The sequence below is a fragment of the Bos taurus genome, chromosome 14 (assembly GCF_002263795.3).
Source record: "Bos taurus isolate L1 Dominette 01449 registration number 42190680 breed Hereford chromosome 14, ARS-UCD2.0, whole genome shotgun sequence".
NCBI classification, from domain to species: Eukaryota; Metazoa; Chordata; class Mammalia; order Artiodactyla; family Bovidae; genus Bos; species Bos taurus.
Genome location: NC_037341.1, coordinates 16324013 through 16341240, shown reverse-complemented (window position 1 = coordinate 16341240; position 17228 = coordinate 16324013). Strand labels below are relative to the sequence as shown.

General features: G+C 45.1%; 1 protein-coding gene across 1 annotated transcript in view; it reads right to left on the bottom strand.

Moving 5' to 3' along the window:
• Positions 1-17228, bottom strand: part of FBXO32 (F-box protein 32) — a gene marked incomplete at its 5' end in the record, with an annotated part of 54868 nt that overhangs the window by 19821 nt on the left and 17819 nt on the right. The window contains 4 exon segments of the mRNA NM_001046155.1: positions 3941-4033; positions 5085-5134; positions 5983-6095; positions 12159-12292. Of these exon segments, the coding sequence (NP_001039620.1) occupies positions 3941-4033; positions 5085-5134; positions 5983-6095; positions 12159-12274 (372 nt within the window).

Genomic DNA, 17228 nt, shown 5'->3' with positions numbered 1-17228 from the left:
TGCCAAACCGCCGGTCAACTTAAACTAAAACATGTTTTTGGAAAAAGATTTTTAGGGGGTGGTAAGAAGTCAGTAACTTGCTGGAAACATTCAAATGGACTTAGGGCTGTAATGCAGAAAAAAATAAAAATGTGCATCGGTTTAGGTTGTGGATGTTCTCTATGGCAGAGGAGCGGAGAGAGTGCGGTTGCAAACTTTTTGTTTGTCCTTCCCCAACTGTTGCACACAAGGGGCAATTCATTAAGGTCATGTGTGCGTGCATGCTAAGTTGCTTCAGTTGTGTCCGACTCTGTGCGTCTCTATGGACTGTAGCCCGCCAGGCTCCTCTGTCCATGGGATCCTCCAGGCAAGAATACTGGAGTGGGTTGCCATGCCCTCCTCCAGGGGATCTTTCCGAGCCAGGGACTGAACCTGCATTTCTTATGTCTCCTGCATTGTCAGCTGGGTTCTTACCACTAGCACCACTGCCACCTGGGAATCCCCTTTATTAAGGTCAGGAAATTGCTATTCAAGGTTCTTCCTGGTCTAAAGGCAGCATCTAGAGTTACCAAGTACTTGGCCACATTCTCATGCCATAGAGAGAGCTGGGAGGACCAAAGATCATTCTGGCATTAAAGTGTTAAAGCCCTCTCTTGCACTCATGCCTCAGTGTGTCTTGTTTAAAAATTTATTATGCAAAATATAAGTTGGGTTCCCAAGCGGTTTCTGGGCTGGTTGGCAAACTTGAAAACACGCTAGCATCAACTGGTGGATAAACTTAAGTAGCAATGCCAAGGTACCAGCTTCAGCTGATGAACTCGAATGCACTAGAGGTGGGCTTCCTAGGGAAAAATGTTTCACAGGTGCTTCTAATGTGCAACTGTGTGTCTTCTGGAGACCTACTTTGCTGGCCTCTCTGTGCCCTGGATGGGTTAGTCAGCACTTGTGTTTTCCTGGTTACAGTTCTAACCCCACCACTGGCCCATCTCCTGGAATCTTCATCAGCTCCCTAGGGGAATTTCCAAAATGTGTTGGTCTTGAGGCATGGTGTAAACCCATTTTTGAAAAAGTGACCTTTCATAAGTGGGTAAGTTTCTGCTTTTAGAGATTTTAAACCATCTTTAAAAACCACAGTTAAAACTGTGTTTAAGCCATTGGTGGTATGGAGAGAAGTGGGTAGAGGCAATGAGTGTAGCCTAAAGCCAATTAAGCAAAGGTACAAACGTTATATAAAAACCTCTCCAATTTATCATCAAATTTCTGATTCTAAAAGTTCCACAAAATTTTCATGCTATCTGATAAAAATCATAACACTGAGATAGGATTGTTGGCCATCTTTTTCATTCCCTCTGCCTGTCTCTTTTATGGAGATTGATAGCCAGTATGAATACGATTCATTTTTAAAAATGTACTTTGTCTTTAAAGAGGTTAAACAAATTTGAAGGCGTCAAAGTTGATTCTTCTGGTACTGAGGAATCATTGTAGTATTAAGAAACCATTAGGCCAAAGCAGTAGGATGAGGATAAAACACTGGCAAGCTACTTTGCAAAGTTGCTTTAAGGATAAGAAGACTATTTGAGAACAACTTAAGTGTCTTAAGTTCCTTAGAAGAAAACCCTCAAAATGTGGTGCCTATCATTAAAATGTTTAAGCTCTTTATAAAAATAACATTTCTCAAATTACAGAGGACTCTAACAGTGAAGAGGAAAAAAAGATTATTCTTTCCAAAATAGATATTTTCCCCCTCTTTCTGAACCTAATAACAGAAAGCATTCAACAGTTTCTTTAACTTCAAGATTAGGAGATTGTGCTCATACTGTTAGACACAAGTTCTTCATGCTGAGTTTTAATCGAGAGCAAAGGGCATGATTCTCCAGGTATTTTTTTTTAAGTAGAAAATCATTTTTTTTTATCAACCAAATTGAAAAGGTCTTTCAGGGAGAATAAACAATAATGTTTTAAACACACAAGAAGATTTAATAGTCAACTAGTCTAAAAATTAAGTCTGGAAAAGCTTACCAATTATAAAATCTTGTCATAAAAGTCAAAAATATTAATTGAATTCCCAGAAATAAAATTGCCTTGTGTGATCAATTAGAGTTGACTCTTATAAACAGTAATTTTGACAGGTAGGTAATAACAAATATTAGTAGCTGACTTTGACTAACATATTCCGGTCTGCAGAAAATTTCCATGTATGTTACTGAGTTTCACAGCTACTCTGTGAAGTTAGGTTATTCTAAGTCCTTCTGACACTTGGGAGCGTGAGGGTGAAACAACGGAAAGACGTGGAGCTGAGATCTGACCGCAGGCCACTTTACTTTCAGTCCTTTGCTTGTATGGAGCTCCTCCTTGTCGCAGCTAAAGAGTGTGGACTTTAACTGCCGGTTTCAGATTTGGGTATCTTCGCTTATGTAGCTTTGTCACCTTGGACAGGTCATTTTACTTCTCTGTACCTCTCTCTTTATGTAAACAGAGAATAAAAGTACCTACACTTTACATGGTTAATGGAAGGCTAAGAGGTATCAGTGCACACAATTGTTTGAACTAGATCTCCACAATTCAACTCCTTTGTTCCTTTGCTTTATCTTATTTCTTGGGGAAAGGAGAACAGGTAGAAAGGAGAACCATCTAAAAATTAACCATATGCTGATCAGTTTGGGATCAAGACATCAGATCTGGGAGATTGGAAACTATTCACTTTGTTAGTGACAAGTTCCAGGTCTTCCTGGGCCTGACTCCAACCAGCCTGCACTGAGTTGTGGGCCAAAATGACCTCCCAGAGTCAGCAGAGTCACACTGAGTGACATGAACATTTCATCAGAAAGGTCTCTGATTGTTATCCCTTTTGGTCTGGAATAAGGGTTCATCTGAAGAGCAGACAGATCTGATCATGGGCCCAGCTCAGAGCTTCTAACCTACAAGAGGCCTGGGTTTGTGTGTGTGTGTGTGTTTTAAAATCAGGTCAGTTGGGACAGCCAGGCCTATATCTGCCCAGATGACAGGTGAACGATCCAGGCCTCAAGGGGGCTTGAATGTCATCGCTCTGGCTGAGCCTTTGCAATCATCTGACTCACCGACACGGCACCGAGAAGCACAACAACCCAGGAAAAAGAAAATAAAAACCCGACCGACCAACACCCATAGGGGTAAACTGCCTCCTAATTCTGATCCTAAAACCCAAACAGCTGCTACCTCCCGGATGGAACCGCTGACAACACCACACAAGGGAGCTTAGGGGGAAAAACAGCCACCAAGCAATTAAAAAGAATCAGTAACTTGAAGGTCATGGTTAGGCTTAGCTTGTTTTACTACCTTCATCATCACTATTTTGCTAAAGCTCATTAATTTTTTTTTTTCACCCCAACGCAGGGTTTAAAATAGGAAGCAACTGACCCAAGTGGGTAGTTTCAGGCTTGCAGTGAACCTGGGACTGAATATTGTCATCACGTGGCGGTGGAGGGGTGGTGGAAGGGAGTCAGGGAAACAAGGTTCCAACGTGCCTGAACACCCAGCTTTGAGGCTTACACCAGAAATGTCTTAAAAGTTCACACAGAGTCAGCTACAATTGGGCAAGGAGGAAGGCCAGTGAGAATGACCAGAGGGGCATAAAATTTTTAAAACAAGCCAAGGTGCTTTACAACTTGTTTTCTGCTAAATTCTCTCTGGCTAATGTTGCTGCCAGAGCCCATGCTGCCCGCCCTGTGGCTCACATGAGGGATTATGGCGGTCCCTGTCTGGGGCTGCCAATCACAGGCACGTCTTAACAGGATCCATATGGAACGGAAGTCCATCCGGGGAAGGGGAAGTTGAGGAGTCCATTTTCTGCTTTCCTCAAGATGCCCAGGGTCCTAAAAAGTTACTTTTATTCTTATCATGCAGGGGTGGGGGTGGGGGCTACTTCAAGACAAGCTAAAGAGACACTTCAACTTGAGAGTCTGGGTAATCTACAGAGACTTACCCGTACAACATAGTTAAATCTTCTGGAATCCAGAATGGCAGTTGAAAAGTCCAGCCTGTTGAAAGCTTCCCCCAGAGTGCAGTATCCATGGCGCTGAATATGAAAACAGGGGGTGCAGAGGTCAAGTTCTAGAATGATCTGCCGGGACTCTGCCGACCAGCTGGGTGGCTGTCTCAGGTAACCTGCTCCTTTCCTGCACCATGATCAGCTCTTGCTGGGAACCTCCACCCCCCTACCCCTCACCCCCGTGAGCCACAAAGATGGGTGGTTCAGCAGACAGTTGCTTTAGTCAGTGACTGAAGTCATGATGTGTACCTCGTGGGCCCTTGTCCTCCGCATGCACTTGCTTGTTGAGGAATGGTTGGGAGATGGATATGTGATATATGTTGATCACGGGAACATACTTCTGGGGGGAGAATTAACCCTGCCTGTGTTAGCTCTGTCTGCCACCCTGCCTCACGTCTCTAGGGCTTTTCTCACTGTGATCATCAGAAGTGTTTTTAAGGCTTCACGAAGGAGCCAGGAAGTTTTGGTCTTTCCCCTGTGAATGCGCAAGGCACTGAGGGTGGAAAACCCTGACTCACAGCCCCAGCTCTACTCCTAGTACCTGGGTGGTCTCGGGTATATCACTGTCTCCCTCTCAGGGCCTCAAATCACAGAGGGAACTAGTTCTCCAAGGGCCCTGACAGTGACAGAAGTTCTATCAATCTACCATGCAAATTTAGATCTTACCACATCGTGTTCTCTTCTGCATCTTGTTTGCGCAGTGTTGCACCAGGCAGGCACAAACACTTCTGCTGTGTTTAGTAAGTAAACCTCCAGGGCTAAAATGAACTGAGTTGAAGTCTAAAACTGATGTTAGAACAAAAGGGAGGCACTGTCCTGAGGGAAAGGCTGGAACTTTATAACAGTACATTTGAGATGGGAATATTCATCTCCATAAAGCACTTTTACAGTCATCATCTCACTGAACAACTGGGGAGTCCACCTAGTGACTTTTGCCTCTATCTCTGTAGCCCCAAACTCTGATGGTTGGCTAGGCAGTGGGCTGCAAGCTACCACCACCCACACCCAAGGAGACAGTCCTATATTCTCCCAGGGCAGGTATAAAACTAAGCATTCTCCTTAACAGATGAGTGCTCACCTCTTTAGTACTTCCTTTGTGAACATAGATCCATTTTTCTTGGTGGAAATCTAAAAAGACAAACAAAAAAACCCAATAGCTTTAAAATTTACAACATGCCCAAGATTTTGCATTTATTTTTCATTTATTCCAAAGTGTTAACAAGTTTTGACAGAAAATACAAAGACTCTACTGACAGTCTAAGGGGATGCAAATGCCTAATTTCTGCAGTGTATAAATACCAGAGTTATAATTTACTTTGTTGAAGGCATTTCAAGTCTTTGATACTCAGATTGAGTATACCAAAGCTCCAAATTAAAGAAAAAAAATCTAATACCCAAGTACAAGTTGGTGTTAAATGCCAAGCCTACAAGTTAAACAACGCCTTCAAGAGTAGAAATAAAACAGATAACATGAGAAAGCCATGCAGTACAGATGGAATCAACTAAAGATCTGTAATTCCTGCTTATTAACAGAAATTTAGACTCTCTGTTCATATATCCAGCATCTAGAACTGTTACTAGTATTTATACAAGTAAAGAGGGGGGGGGGGGCGATGTACATTCAAAGCCTCAAAACCCAGTTCCAAATGAAAGCACACACTGCTGGGCTGACCATATTACTGAATAATAACTAAACTGTCAATATAAGTGACAAGCTGGGAAAAAACACCCCAACTAGCAACTGACTTATAAACACAACTATAAAGAATACATTAATCTCACTCCTAAAACGCACAACCACGTTTTTGAGTGCAGAGATCCCTGTAACCTCTGTCAATGACACAGTCAATGTGAAAGCCAATGCCAAACACGTGAGGTGTGATTCCCGCCCCCGACCGCCCCCGCTCCCGCCCCAAGAACCAATCAAAACGATCTACAGACAGCTTTCTTTCTTAAGTTCAAAACAAACAGCTTACACTGAGTTTTGGTTTTGCTATTCAGCATGTCCTTCTTTCTCTTCTTGGCTGCAACGTCATAGTTCAGGCTGTTGAAAAGATTCTCCTTATTGTATACTTCCTTGCTGCAGTAACTAGGAATAACAAGACCAGAGGGGATGAGCTGTAACAGTTATACTTTAACATGAGCTGTTTCTATAAATAACTCACTGCAGTTATAAAACTCAATCATATGTGCTCCTCAAACAAAGCAATAAAATAATCACTCAAAAGAAGTCTGCACAGGCCCAAACTTGCCTCTTTTAGGAAGAAAATAGTGTCACATCTCTATGGAAGACAGGGATGGGGACTTCTACTCATTTTGAATGCCCAACGGTGTTTGCCATTGTATTAGATACATAGTTCTGCACTCTTTAAGAGCCACCCAGGGTACAGCAACATTATTTTAAGCAAAAATTATGAATGGGTGGGGAGGGAGGAAGAGGAAGGGCTACTGCTATCACTATAATATACAATATTTTCATTTTGCAAAAATCATCCACCTCAAGCTGCTTTAAAAAAAAATAGCTTTATGGAGATATGATTCACATACCATATCTTTGACCTATTTATTTATTTTTAATTAACTTATTTTTTAATTGAAGGATAATTGCTTTACAGAATTTTGTTGTTTTCTGTCAAAAATCAACATGAATCAGCCATAGGTATACATGTGTCCCCTCCCTCTTGAACCTTCCTCCCATCTCCCTCCCCATCCCAAGCTGCTTTTAACTAGCATGCTCCCCTCCTGTCTTTAAAACATTTACAGAAGTCTGACTTATAGACTGTATTTCTAGGAGGTGTTCAGCGTATAGGATTAGTTGTTTAGGTTTCATATCATTCCTTGACTAACACTAGACATCATGTTGTGAGGTGAAGACCTTGAGTCCTAAATGAAACAAGCTGAATTTACAATTCACACATCTGTTAGGGCTGAAAAGACAACTGGTCAATTCACAGGTCACTAAACAATGTACAGTTTCACCTTGGGTTGGGGCATATTTCCTTCAGTAAGCTTAGCTGTCTCTGGGGGGCTGATGGAGTTCTATTATGTAATGGGACTTGAGAGGTAAATCTCCAAAAAGTTTCCGCAGAAGAAATGCAGGAGAAATATTGAGAAGATACAATGAAAAGATCCCCTTACCCCTACTTCCCAATTCCCATGGGGTATGCGTATGCCAGGCAGGATTTTTATTTTTTTCAGGCAAGATTTATAATGTCAACCAGTAAAACATCAACTGGTTTTTTTTTTTTTTTTTACTTACATCAACCATATATTAGAGCCCTTTAACTTTCTGAATTAAATTGTGATTTGATTTATATCGTTTGGACCAATATCTGTTGGATAAGATGAGGCACACCTGCACTTCTACATGTTATGAGTATTATGTAAAAGAGAAAAGAGGGGTTGAAAAACAATCTCCGGTATCCTATTACTATCAATACAATGATCTCTCCAGTACTTCAATAAGTACAATAAGTATCTTGCTAACATGCTTACACGTGACAGCACCAACAATATACTCAGTGTTTCTGGACCCAGAGGGATAGGCTAGATGGATAATCAGTCATTTGTTAATCTTCCCTCAGAAGGCCAAGCTTAATACCATTTATTGAACTTCCTAATATCATTAGCCCTCTCCTTCTCATCCTGGGATACAGGATACTTTGAGGTTTCAGCGGGTTTACTGTAGAAATGCCCTGTCTTAGGGAACACTAAGTCTTACTGAGCCCAGGGTGAATGTTTTGGGCCTGGCTTTGTGTCACACGTGAGTGTGTATTTGCTTGCACAGCTCTAGGGGCACAAAACCACTGAGCAGCCAGCTGCCCTGCGCCAAGTTCAGCAGGGTAAGAGGGGCAGAAGAAACAGAGAGCGGAATTCGGAGTCCTTAGAGCTAATTTAAGAAATTTCTGTCAACGCTGAGGAGAAGGGAGGAAAATGGAAAGTCACTTGACTGGTCCATGATGTACCAAAGCTGAGAACAGCTTTAGAAAACAAAGTGGAGGCCATTTTGTGTAAAAATATCACACGAAGACTTATTTTTAAAGGAAACACACACTGGCACCATGAGCAGACACCTACAGCCTGGATTCCACACAGAGAGCACCACAAAATGAAGCTGTCTTATTCTCAATCACACATTTAAGGGTTAGTGGAGCATTTTTGGAGCCTGGGCCATAGATGGTGACCATTCCTTAGCAATGTTAAATATTTATCTTTCATCTTATTCTTTTCTAATTGAAAACATTCCTCAAAGGAATTTGAGCACTTGCTTTCCTCAGAAATAACAATAACCTGCTTTAAGCCCGAGTGACTCATTTCCAAAGCTAGTTTAAGAAGAATTGGACATAATTGATGGCGCTCTCCCATTGGAGAATGTAGAAAAGCTTTAACCAAAGAGAAACCCTGCACTTTTTCACTTAGGTTTTGGACCTCAGAGGTAGGGCCTTGAAGGAAGAACTACGGGGTTTATTTGTGTTGCCTGCTTATATGTTTTCTTTTAAGCAATAATATATTCAGTTAGAGGCTATTTTGAGAGTTCAATTATGTCCATTTCAAGAAAATGCAAAGCCAATGGAAAATTACAACTGAAATTTTGAACAAGAAAAGCCATCATCATTTAGGAACCATGACTTTTTTTTTTTTTAATAAGCAAAACCATTTAAAGAGGCTGTCTTCTTCATTAAATGCAATAGTAACCAGTAACTTGCTATTTTATAGTCAGTTCTAACTAATCTTGATTTTTATAGGCACAGGCCTAGAATAAGAAAAAAAAGACCTCTTCCAGCCCTGTACTGTCATCACACACATACCAAGATACTTAAAGACAACTTTAGAAAAAATGAAAGATTTCAAAATAAGTGCATTTGGCAGCAGAGACAAAGGGAGGGAAGAAGAAGAAAAAAAAGAAGTCCTATTTCTCATTTGTAATTGACCATTTGGAGAAAGCTGTGGCCTACTCCTAAGGCTTAGTTGTAGATGAAGGCCAATGAGAGTTCTAGGCTAATTTGCTCCAATACATACCCAAACTGTCAGACTCACAGGGCGAGAACCCCATTGTTGAGGCAAAACAAACAGCCTAGTGTATGAAGCCCTGAGAACACTGCCTTGTACACGGTAAACGCTCGTAAAAATCTTAACTATTATTTTATTTGTTTATTCACTATTTTATTTGCTTGTTTTTATTTGTGCACCCAGGGCACCAGGGTAAACTTCCTGCTTCCTGGTTCAGCCTTAGCTGTACTTTTGGAGTTTTCAGAGGCACCACTGCAGGCTTGCAGAAGAGTGGCCCAGGCTCAGGGAGCTGAGATTACTCATCTGGGGTGTGGGGCGGGGCAGGGCTGGGGGTTATTGGTGAGCAGGATTGCTTCCGAGGTGGCTCAATCACCAGTTCCTTGAAGCCTTGGATCGCCCTAATTCCTGCTGAACTCTTTCCTTGAATTTTCTTCATCTGCCCAAATGTAACACTTGCCATTCCTCTTAGGTAGTTTCAACTTTTTCACAAGGCGCCCTCCTTGAAGTTTATCTGAAATCCTCCCTTGATCTCAGTTCAGGGCACTTAGCTGTGATGGGGTTTTGGAACATTCTGCTGCTGGAAGAAGACAGGGCCGGGGACACAGACAGAATGGCCAGCAGGGTCCAGAGAAGGTGCTCTGGGCAGAGAAGCTGTGGTCCACACGCAAAAATCCCCATGGTCCCCAGGTTGCAACACACCAAAGGCACCCTCACCCCAGCTGCCTCCCCGCGCCGCCCCCCCCACTACTCTTGTCCAGGCAGCTCACAGAATGGGAGGTGGAATCAGACTAAGTGCCTGAGGCCTCTTTTGCAGGCCTCCGTTGCACATCCACCCCCCTCCCTCTTTTTCAAAAGGGCCTGCCTTTTGTTTTCTCCTAACAGGAGAGGCATTCAGCTTCACCTGAGTAGGTAGGCTGGCAGCCCAAACCTGACATCACAGGGCAACATCACCAGGACTGAAAACAGGAGGGATATTTGAGCCTGCAAACCCGGGTCTCAGAAGGCCAACAGCTTTGAAGAAATTGGCAGACTTCTCATGTGAAGTAGGGAAGGGATTGTTTACAATTGCTGGGAGAAAAAAAATACTCTGCAAACAAATAGGCAGCTGCTTTGCTAGGAGCTACCAAATGAGTCCTCAAATCTGACTCATCCAAAAGCCCCAAGTGGTCACTAAATGGATCACCATTTGTCATGATGGTGGTAAGGTGGCAGTTCTAGCTCAGATGGCCTGAAAAGCGAGGAAAGAAAGGAGTTTCAAGAAGGGGAGAGAGGGGTGGGAAGCTAAGGGCAAACTTTCGTGGTAAGGTAAACCTGTCTCCAGGTCTCCCCTACTATGGAGAGAGAGGCACCACTATTCTAAATAGGAGTGACACCAGCTTATCTCCCAGAGCAGATTCAGTGTGAATGTTTATGCCAAGCAGAGCCTCTGATTTGGAAACTCTCCTGCTGAACCCACTGGTCTGTCTCCCACTGAGGAACAGCCTACGCTTGTATCTGGGTGAGCCGCTGGGACACAGCTAAGCAGACCATGGCTGCAGCTCCCTAGAAGAATCCAAACTATCACCTCAAAATAAAGTCCAAAATATTAGATCCTCACTTCTTAGGAATGAGGAGGAAGGGAGGAAGGAAGGAAGGAAAGAAGCTTCCATTCCTACTATACTAAAAAAGAAGCTTTTAGTCCAGGGAGAAAAATTTAGGCCAAATAGGCAACTAGAGTCCCTAAAAGAGTCTAGAGACAGCAGTTGGTCTTTTTATTTTTCCGTAAATTTTCTGAGTTTCTATAAGTAAGATTTCTTTAGAGTGCTCCCCAAACTCCCCAGGGACGACCTCAAAGTGTCTTTAAAGTAAAGGTCAATGTGCTCTCGTCTTCCCTGGCAGACCCCCAAGACTAATTACTTTTATTTTTTTCCACTGGAAAACAAAAAGTGATGCTTCACAAATCACAAACAGGTGCGGGGCCCTGGAGGTCAGGACGCTGAAATAACCGTATTTCCTTGATAGTTTTTGTAAAATTGAGTGCCAGGGGCTCAGCCAAACAACCACTGGTAAACCTGAGTGGAAGCTGGCCCTCCTACAGGATTCTCCACCGAGGTCAGTGTAAGGGCTGGGGGTGGGGAGCAGTGGTTTTCACCAAAGGCCACGGGTTAAGTCACCCAAGGGTGAGCAGGTTGCACTGATCCCCTCTGGGCCAAATGGCAGCGATGTGGATGCCAACTGTGGTGATGAGGGCTGACAGACTCCAGGCCGTCTAACTCCTGAGTCGCTGCTTCTGTGTTATTAAACGGGGTGGAGGTGGGGCATCAGGCTCCTCGGAAACTCAGATTTTCCACCACACTGACAGTTCAGGTGGAACTTGACTCCAGAGGCTCACCCAAGCCAGGTGGACTTTCTGCAGGGGATGGGCATCACTTGAAATGGGGGCGCACGCACTACTCAAAGAAAACGACGGAAAGGGCCCCTGAGGAAACAGGTGCAAAGACGCGGTCCTCCCACAGGCCGAGGGCTTGTGGGGTTCTCAGCCCGCCTCCCTCCCCTCCTCCGCAGCTCTGCCTCCTCGGGTCTTTACCGTCGCTCTGCCAGCACGGATGCCCCAGGGACCATCTGGTCGCCCCTTCCTGGTTACTCATCCTCCCTGCCCACTCTGTGGTCGTCTGTGCGTGGGAAGAGCCTGGAGGCGCGGCGGGCAGGACCCGTGTCCAATCCTGTCTCAGACTTGTGCTCAGAGCCCCGCCACCCCAGGGTCCACCCCAGGGTGAAGGTCATGCGACCCACTCGCCGGCGTTCACCCCCCACCCCCACCCCCCACGCAAATCGCACGACGCTGGTGTCCTTTAAGGCAGTGGACCCTTGAAGTTGGGTCTAAGTTTTAGCGTTTGGGGATAAGATCAGTTTCTCAGAGGGACCAGGATTCTGTAAGAAGTGCCCACTTGGAGACGCTGACCTTGAACAATAAGAGAAACCAAACACTGGTGCTCTGGCGACATCTCTGCAGAAACCCGGGATAAGTCACTTCCATCCTTCTGGTCCGGGGCTCCCTCCTCACCCTGTTCCGGCCTGCCTGCGTCCCATTCACCCGCCCCCGACTCCGAGAGGCCAGCCAGAGTCTGTCCACCGCAGCTGAAGTTGGTGGCGACCCCCTCACCTGCCGAGGTCGCTCACGAAGCTGCCGCTCTTCTCGTCCAGGAAGCGTTTCCAGCCATCCGCTGTCTTCACCCAGCTCTGCCCCGGCGACCGCCAGTCCTGCCCGAGGAATGGCATGGCACTGCCGAGGGATGCGACGGATGGGCGCGACGGACTGATGGACGGGGACCTGCCTGGCGGCCTCGGGGGCGCGCCTGCCCTGGGCGGCTGCTCGGGGGTACTTGGGGGCCGGTGAGGGAGCGGCTGCGGGATCCGGGGGTGCGGAGCGAGGTGCCGGCGCTCGCGGAACGCACGGTAGAGGGTCGCGGGGCGCGCGAAGCTCGCTGCAGTGCAGCGCTGCGGTCCGGGCCGCCGTATTTATCTTGGGCCGCCGGCCGCGGCTCTTTGTTGCCGGAAGAGCCGCCTGCTCTTAGCCCGGCCCCTCCAGCCCGGAGGCCACGTGGCTTTGTTTATAGGCTCGACTTGTTTTCCGCGGCGCCCGCGGCTCCAGCTCTTCTGGCTGTTGCACAACCGCTCGCCGATGGAAACTTGAAGCCGCGCTGCGGGGCCGAGGCTCCCACTGCCCTCTCCGCCCCGGGCCCCTCTGCGCCCCCTTCCCGCACGCAAAGAGCGCAGCTGCTGCGGCTCGAGCGCGAGGCAGGGCGCTCGGGGAAACTGCACCCAGTCCTCCTGCAGCTCCCGGCCTGGCGAGGTGCGGGGAGGACTAGGCCCGGGCGGCGTCTGGATCGCTGCGGATTCGGGGTGGGGGGAAAGGAGGCTCCCCGCCTCCCAGCCCCGAGCTGTGACAGTCGAGCCCCGCGGTTCCAAGCGGCCTTGCGGGAGCTGACCCGGCACTGCGCAGCCCGGAGCCGGGTAGCGGGGTGCAGCCTCCTGGCCTCTCTCACTGCCTAGACCTCGATCTCCTCGGTGGAGGAAGGGATCCGCCGTGAGGCGGGGATGGGGAGGAGGAACTCCTCCCTCTGCCTTCGAACTGTTGAAGAGTCTGCTGTCAGACCTGTCCCCCGGGTGGCAAAGGAAGGAGGAGGAGGCCGGGCGGCGGCTGGTCCCCGGGCGGTGGGAGTGGAGAGCAGGGACCGTCCCCTACCCACTCTGCGCGCCCTGGCTGCTGCGGCGCCCGGCCCCGCACAGCGCAGTCTGGGAGCAGGTTAGACAAGTCCTAGCTCCGCTCGCTGTCCGAGCCTCCCTCTAGGGCGTCGGGGCCTGGGCTTTTGTTCTGAAGAACCTCTAAGCCCCTTCCCCTTCCTTGCTGTTTGGTATCCTCTGGGCTATTAGGCCCTCCTCCGGGAAGAATCAGGCCAGGAGTTTTGTTTTAGTTTTGGTAAGAGTTTCCAGAAAGCCCCTCCGCCCGACTGAAGGGGACTGAAGGAAGTTCGGTCAAAGCCCACAGTGAGGAGGCAATGCCTCCGGAGTCCTAGACCCTCACAGACCTCAGTTTATTCACCTAATCCTCCTAACCGCGAGCAGGGGGTCCAGTCTGGCAGCGATCCAGCCCCTGAGAAAGGTTAAGCCTATGACTTAGCCAGGGTCACAAGGCTTGTTTCTTCACAACCCACTGTACAGTCTGAAATCACCCTGTTTGCTTTTTGGTAATAAGTTTTACCACTCTCTGCAGAATGTAAACTCCGGGGGAGCTCCAGCGTCTTGTTTGGGGAGCATCCCAGCTCCAGCACTTTGCCAGGCTTGGAGACGGCCTTCCATAACTATTTGTCGTATGAGTAGGTGAATGCATATGGGAGGCTGCTGACCTCAGGCTATCATCTTGCTCTTCATGACTTCTAGTTATGGTGCTTTATGATCTGTTCCGTTTGGTGACTGGATTGCAAAGAGTGGTCACAGCAAAGTAAAATCTCCATGCTCAAGAGTTAGCTTCTGCTTGATTCCCTGATACCTCCACAATCCCTCCTCTGCAGCCACCAACTCTTGCTATCTTGAAGGCTCAGAGTAGACAAATTGCGTGTGTCTTGGGAGGGGTACATGTTGGAGGGGAAAGGAGATGTTTTTAATAAAGTCTGTTTTCAAGTAGCCAGAGTTTTCTGATTCAGGTTTTCCACCATAAATAATTTATTAGTGTAGTAATAGTAAAAATAGCTTGTAAAAACACTAAAGAAGGTCCCAAACAAATGATAGTCACTATGTTCTGGCTCATAGATGAGATGGTGTTGGGTCTGGCCTTTGTTGGGGAGAGCTGATACCTGCAAGGGAGCATAATTAAGGGATGTGATTATTAAAAATGCGTGCCAGTTTCACATGAGCTATAGCTCTGTAGAAACTACAGAAGGCAGAAGATTTGAATTCTAATTCTGCTAGAGCAACGTATTGTCTGTCTGACCTGGATGAATGACAAATTCTGGAGGCTCAGTTTTCTCAGCTGTCAGGAAAGAATAGAGCCTATAAATGTCTACCTTTCAGGATTGTTTAGAAAGTATTTTAAATGGGATTATTGTTACCAGTTCTTTTCCCTTTGATTGTGTAATGCCCTCACGTGGCACACGGCCTCTTAATAATATGTAATTCCCTGATTCTTTTTTAAAAGTTGAAATATAGTTGACTTACAATATTATATTAGTTTCAGGTGTAGAGCATAATGATTCAGTATTTTTATAGATTATACTCCATTTAAAGTTATTACAAAATAATGGCTATAGTTCCCTGTGCTGTACAATATATCCTTGTTGAATATCTATTTTGTACATAGTAGTTTCTATCTCTTAATCCTTGACTCCTATCTAGCCCCTCTCCCCACTATTATCCGTTACTTTGTTCCCTCTGTTTTGTCTCTTTCTGTTTTGCTATATTCATTTTTATTTTTTAGATTCCACATATAAATGATAAAATATTTGTGTTTCTCTGCCTGACTAATTTCACTAAGCATACTATCTTCTGGGTCCATCCGCATAGCTGCACATGGCAGATTTTTGTTCCTTTTTTATGACTGAGTAGTATTGCATTGTGTATATACACCACACCTTCTTTATCCACTTGTCTGCTGATGGATACTTCTGTTGCTTCCATATCTTGACTATTGTAAATAGGGCTGCTATGAACATTGGGGTGCATGTATGTTTTCAAATTAGTGTTTTCATTTATTTTGGATATATTGCCAGGAGTGGGATTGCTGGATCATAGGGTAACTCTTATTTTTAGTGTTTTGAGGAACTTCCGTATTGTTTTCTAGTACTAGTACTAGTACTAGTTTACATCCCCACTAACAGTGTACATCCATATCGTCATCAACATTTGTTATTTTAGACTTTTTGATAATAGCCATTCTGATAGGTGTGAGTGATATCTTATTTTTGTTTTTATTTGCATTTCTCTAATAATTAGTGATGTTGAGTATCTTTTCATGTGCCTGTTAACTATCTGTATGTCTTCTTTGGAAAAATGTCTACTCAGATCTTCTGCCTGTTTTGTTTTTTTTTTAATCACATTGTTTGTTTTTCTGATATTTGAGTTGTATAAACTGTTTACATAATTTGGGTATTAACTCCTTGTCAATAGTATCATTTGCAAATATTTTCCCTTGTTCAGTAGGTTGTCTTTTCATTTTGTTGATGATTTTCTTTGCTGGGAAAAAGTTTTTAAGTTTAATTAGGTCTCATTTGTTTATTTTTGCTTTTATTTCTTTTGCCTTAGGAGATAGATACAAACAATCTTGCTACCATTTATGTCAAAGAGTGTTCTGTCCATGCTCCCTTCTAGGAGTTTTATGGTTTCAGAGTTTACATTCATGTCTCTAATTTTGAACTCATTTTTGTGTATGGTATGAGAAAATGTTCTAATCTCTTCCTTTTACATGTGGCTATCCAGTTTTCCCAGCACCACCTATTATTGAAGAGACTCTTTTTTCCAGTGTATATTATTGCTCCCTTCGTTTGTAGATTAATTGACCGTAGATTTATTTCTGGGCTCTCTATACTGCTCCATTGATCTAGGTGTCTGTTACTGCGCTAGTATCATGCCGTTTTGATTATTGTAGCTTTGTAATATGAACTCAGTACTTCCCTTATTCTTAACACTGATTCTGGCCATGTAGCTTGCTTTGGCCAGTGGGATGCCAGGGGATGTGATGCGAGCAGAGGATATCATGTGTGTGTTTGTCTGATTGGGCTTGTCTTCTTGTACTTCTACCAAAACCATGACAAGAGAATACTCAGAGTAGCCACTGCTTCTCAAGCCTGGGTCCTAGAATGCAACACGTGGAACAGACAACCCCACTTGTCCCACAGATATGGTAGCAAGAAATAAATATTTATTTTTGAATGCCACTGTGATTATTGTGGTCTCTTATTACACAGAATTCTTGTGTCAGTTGCTGACTAGGGTTGAGTAGATAAAACTCTATGGAAGTTTTAACTTAAAAAATTTAAGCATAAGTAGGAAATCACAATTTTGGGGTCCTTGACTTTTTGGCTAAGAACTAATCTCAGGAAGCTTCAGTGTTTGTCTCTAGTCCTTTGGCTTTCTCCTTCTGTGACTATCATATCTTAGCTCTGCCATTACTAATGTCTGAGTGACTGCTTTAGATTTCCCACACCATTTAAAATCCAACTTGACACTTTTTCCAACACATGGTTTCCAACCAGGAAGCCTTGTAATGCTGTGAGCCCTTCAAGATAAAGAATGTACTCGGCCACGTCTAGACCAATTACCTTGACTCTGCAAAGGCTGTGGAGTTGGAATCCTTGTCATGACTGAGCAGTTGAGAACCACAAAGACAAAATGTCAGTGTGATGCCTGTGGACTCAAGATACAGAAGCAGAAGGATACTCTGAGAATTTCCCAAGGCCCAGTCTGGGCAGGAGCATGGCCTAGAAGCATGGCCTAGGGGCTTGAGCAGTTCACACAATGCAGGTACCGTGGCTGAGTTCCACTGCACAGATACTGAGCCTCTGCCTTTGCTGAACAGCTTTGTGCAACAGACTGATCAGATCACACGCTGGGTATTCGGTTATTTATCTGTGTTTCTCCCCTATGAGGCTGAGAGCTCCTTGTTGGCAGGGCTGTGTCATCACAGTGCCTAGCATAGTGCTTGGTACATAACAGATAAACCATAAATAACACAGTGAAT